This window comes from Capsicum annuum, chromosome 10, assembly GCF_002878395.1.
Source record: "Capsicum annuum cultivar UCD-10X-F1 chromosome 10, UCD10Xv1.1, whole genome shotgun sequence".
NCBI lineage: Eukaryota > Viridiplantae > Streptophyta > Magnoliopsida > Solanales > Solanaceae > Capsicum > Capsicum annuum.
The window spans coordinates 67,019,336-67,023,575 of record NC_061120.1 but is presented as its reverse complement, the minus strand read 5'-3'; the positions used below and the strand labels follow the sequence as shown (position 1 = coordinate 67,023,575).

The 4,240-nt window shown below is 31.6% G+C and overlaps 1 protein-coding gene across 1 annotated transcript in view; it reads right to left on the bottom strand.

Moving 5' to 3' along the window:
- LOC107844265 overlaps window positions 1-2,203 on the bottom strand; it is a 9,925-nt gene extending 7,722 nt beyond the window's left edge. The window contains exon 1 of the mRNA XM_047397951.1: window positions 2,006-2,203. Coding sequence (XP_047253907.1) covers window positions 2,006-2,059 — 54 coding nt within the window. The 5' untranslated portion in view covers window positions 2,060-2,203. The remainder of the gene's footprint in view (window positions 1-2,005) is intronic.
- Window positions 2,204-4,240: the final 2,037 nt, after the last annotated feature.

The window sequence follows — 4,240 nt, the reverse complement described above, 5'->3', positions numbered from 1 at the left end:
AATATGATGACTGCTTATTCGTAGTAAATTTTGACACCATAAAAATATATTAAAAAGATAAAAAATAATAGATAGAATTTTATTTTAAATATTTGTCATCAGGTAGTATACGTATATGAATTTGGTTACTTAGTTTTAGAATTAAAACGGTAAAAACATATTCAATAGAAAAGGTAACAAATAACAAATATTATGTAATTTAGATATTTGTAAGCATGAATATAGTGTTTGCTAACTTTTAGTAAATTTGACAGAGTAAAACATATCCAAGAAATAAGGTAACAAAAAAAAAGATAGCTTCTAACTAAATTTTTTTTTGACCTTTTCTTCAAACCTTTTATTCATTGAACGAGTTTATCGTATTGAACACCTTCTCCTTCATCTATAAATACAAATAATATTTCTCATATAGTGATTTAATTTTGAAATAACGTTTGTATTTATTTTTGTTTGATGTTTTAAGTAATATTTAAATTATTTAAGAAATGTATCACTATTTAATTTTTTTAATGTATTTATGTATATAAATATTGATTGAAAATTTTAGAGTACGTACTTTTTAATTAAAAAATTTAATTAAAATATTATAATAGATATTTAAAATAATTTTTCTATAAATTGATTTTAGTAATAAAAGTCTATTGATAGATGTCTTTTTTGATCATTTATCTCAAAAAAGCACTTCTTGAAAAAGATTATCCAAACATAATTTGATCATCAAAAATATTTTTCGAATGAATTTACCAAACACAAACTGTTTTTTTTTAAAGCACTTTTCTGAAAAGTCATTTTATAAAAGTGCTTCTCAAATAAGCAGCTTTGTAATAGCAATCCCAAATAGGCTCTAAATGTATATAATTCATTATTGATTGATTCTTTAATATTCTTGCGTAGGTAAAGAAAGATTCATGTGAAGCATGTGATTAAGATAACTTACTGATTAAGAGTTGAATTGGCATGTTTGAGGTGGAAACAGTTAAACAGAGAAGCGGAAATTCCAATTTTAATGCTAATCAAGTTCCAATTTTAAGTCCCAACCCAATTCATGTAGGAGCACTTCATTCACCTTTTTAAAGTTATTTTCCAACACATTTTATATGACTTGATATATACGTGGAATGCACGTGGTATAAGACTAGTTTTTATAAAAAGACCAAAAGCCTCAAATGTAAATATGCTTCAATAAGCTATTAAGGTTATTTTGTATAAAGCGAAAATGGGTACTTCATGTAGTATGTTTGAAAAATTCTACCTATCTACGAAAAAGATTAAAAATACCTTTGAACTAATCGAAATGGAGTAAAAATACTTTCTGTTAATTTTTTGGCTTAAAAATTCCTCTGGTTAACTTTTTGTTTATGTGGCGTGCTTGGTGTTATTCCCTTAGAGAAAAAGATATTTTTGAGCCAAAAAATTGATAAAAGTGTATTTTTGCTGCACATCAAATAGTTCAAAGCATTTTTAACCCTTTTCTGATCTCTCTCTAAATATACTTCAAAGGGATAAACCATTATTAGAGCTATATATATATATTACTCATTAATTTTGTGCATGAATGTGATATCATCTCTTTTCCCACACTAAAATTGCTATAACGATCGTCAAACAACCACCCAAAATCATGCAAGGGAAATTCAAGATTAATACTCTTAAACCCCCCACCTCTCCCCAAACCCCCAAAGGAAGGGGAGGTGGGAATGAAACTAAAAAGAAACTTAATAACCATGTAGTAGGATGGTAAAATATTTACTTCTTCAAGATCAAACAATTAAATGTCATGAAAGTAGGCACTGTCGGTTTAGAAATATAACTTCTTGTTCAAACAACTGCTGAAAGTTCGTACAGCTCCTCATAAGCTTTCTACCAAAACTTACTATTGTCAACTTGATAATTGGGCTAACAAGCATAAATGTTTCATTGTTTTTTCTTTTAAAATCTATATATTTGAAATAATATAATTCAATTTGATGCTACGTGAAATGAAAAGAGAAATAGGATAACATACCAATTTAAGGGTGTCAAGATATGTGTTGGCAGCACTTTTTGGGGACCAATCCATTCTCACGTTTCAGTCTGGAAACCAACAATTATTTATTAGGAGAAAAACCTTTTATTAAACTCCTAGAAAGCTTCGATCCTGTCAGGGGTATTATTATTCTCTTTGTTCTATATGTGGTATAAGAATATTTGCTAGAATTTTTATTTTTTTTCATGAGTTTTGTCTGCATGGGAGGTATTTAAGGAGGGTGGAGGTAAGTATTTACCGTATTTAAGGCGGCTTAGAAATAGAGTAAAAAAAAAATCCAAAGTTACTTTTTTTGTCAATTTACCCGCATTTCAAGGATTCCCGCTTTGACCAATTTGACTGGCAATAGATATTAGATATACCGAACGTGATTCAAATTAAATTGATTTAAAAAATTGATATTGGTTAAATTTGGTTTGATTTAGTTTTGAATTTTAAAAAATCGATACTAATTTGATTTGGTTTAGTTTTACACACACATATATATTATAATTATTTATATATTATTCATAAATACAATATACTCCCTCCGTCCCAAATTATCCATCCCAAATTTTTTAATTTGATTTTCCATTTTACTTGTCTTTTTTAATTAATCAAGAAGAGACAATTTTTTTTTCATGTTTTACCGTTTGCATTAATTATTTTTTCTTGAAATTAAAATGTAAATATTATTTAATAGGGGTAATATGGTAAACTAGCCATGCTATTTATTATTTTTCTTAATCAATGTGTAATCTCAATTTGGAACGAGAATTTGGGTCGGAGGGAGTAAATATTTGTTACATTTTATATTTTAATCATAATTTAACTTTAGTCATAACACATTCAATCATATGTCTTCATCCAGTTGACAGTAACTTATGAGATTTTGTAGACACGTAATTTTGCCCCCATTAAAAGTTCAATTTTATTCATTTTCTACCTTAGCATATCATGTACCCTCCACGATGTCATTTTTTACCCGCTCTTATTTTATCCTACCGTGTGTCCTCATCCATGTCATTATACCCCGCAAAATATAAAAAAAATAATAAACAAATAATAAAATAACTAACCCTATATTATGCTAACCACCTACCCAATAAAAAAATAACACCTCACCACTACCCCCTACCCCACATTACCCCACCCCCTTCTCTTTTTCATGTCCAAGAAGAAAGAACACAATATATACCTATCCACATACACAACAAAAAGGATGAGCAGTAACAGATCCAAAAAAAAATATCATCAGCTTTTTTTTTCTCTCTCTCCACTCTCTCTCTTCCTCTCTTTAAAAATTTGAACTTCCACCACCGCTTCGCCGCCGGCCGGCGACCGCCAACGACAACGCCGTTCTCAGCTTCATCCAGCAGCCGACCTGACCCGACTTCACCGACGACAGCGGCAACAGCGTGTTTCTTTTTCTCTCCCCTCGCCGCTCCATCAGCGAAACAGTCACTGTCAGATCCGACCAGATCAGCCGCGGCTCGTCCGCCGATGACAACACCGTTTGCCGGCCGAGAATCGGCCAGCTCCGGCTGCGGCGCGTTGGTCAGCTCCGGCCGCAGCTCGTCCCTTAGACTTCGACGAGATTTCGCGTATTGGGTCTTTTCGATTTTACATAATTTCAGTCTTGGTTCATTTGGTATTTCTTATTTCGTCGTGCAAGGATAGTTGGAAATCGTTGATTTGGGGTTTTGGATTTGGGATCTTGAGTTGTTTTTTTGAAGTTTATTCGGATTTGTGGGTTATTTATCGTGAGGTTTTTGTCATGGTTTTCCGATCTGTCCGGTTGAAATCAATATCGAGTTTGGAGTTGTTCGTTGTGAGGTTCTCCGATCGAGTATTTTGGTCTTCGGATTTCTTTGTTATCGACAAGGATTAGTTTCGTCAAGGTCCATTTCTTCTAACCGAATATTTAATTTATTTTGACTTTTTATTGATGTTGTTGGTGTGGATGATTTATTTGTTGTGTGTTTGGTTTGAATCTTCGTTGTTTGTGTTGTGTTTGATGTTGGTTTCGGATTATGAGATGTGATTGAAAAATCGAAGCATGCACTAATCATGTGGTTTAAAGGGAATTCAGAGCGCGAGTTGAAAAATCGTTAAAGTGAATTAGGATTAATTTTGATTTGTTGTTGTTTTGATTCGTCGTTATTGTTACTTTCATGTCTAATTATCAATTTTCTGATAGTATCATGGTAAGTCAAGCGGGTAGGCAATCGTAGG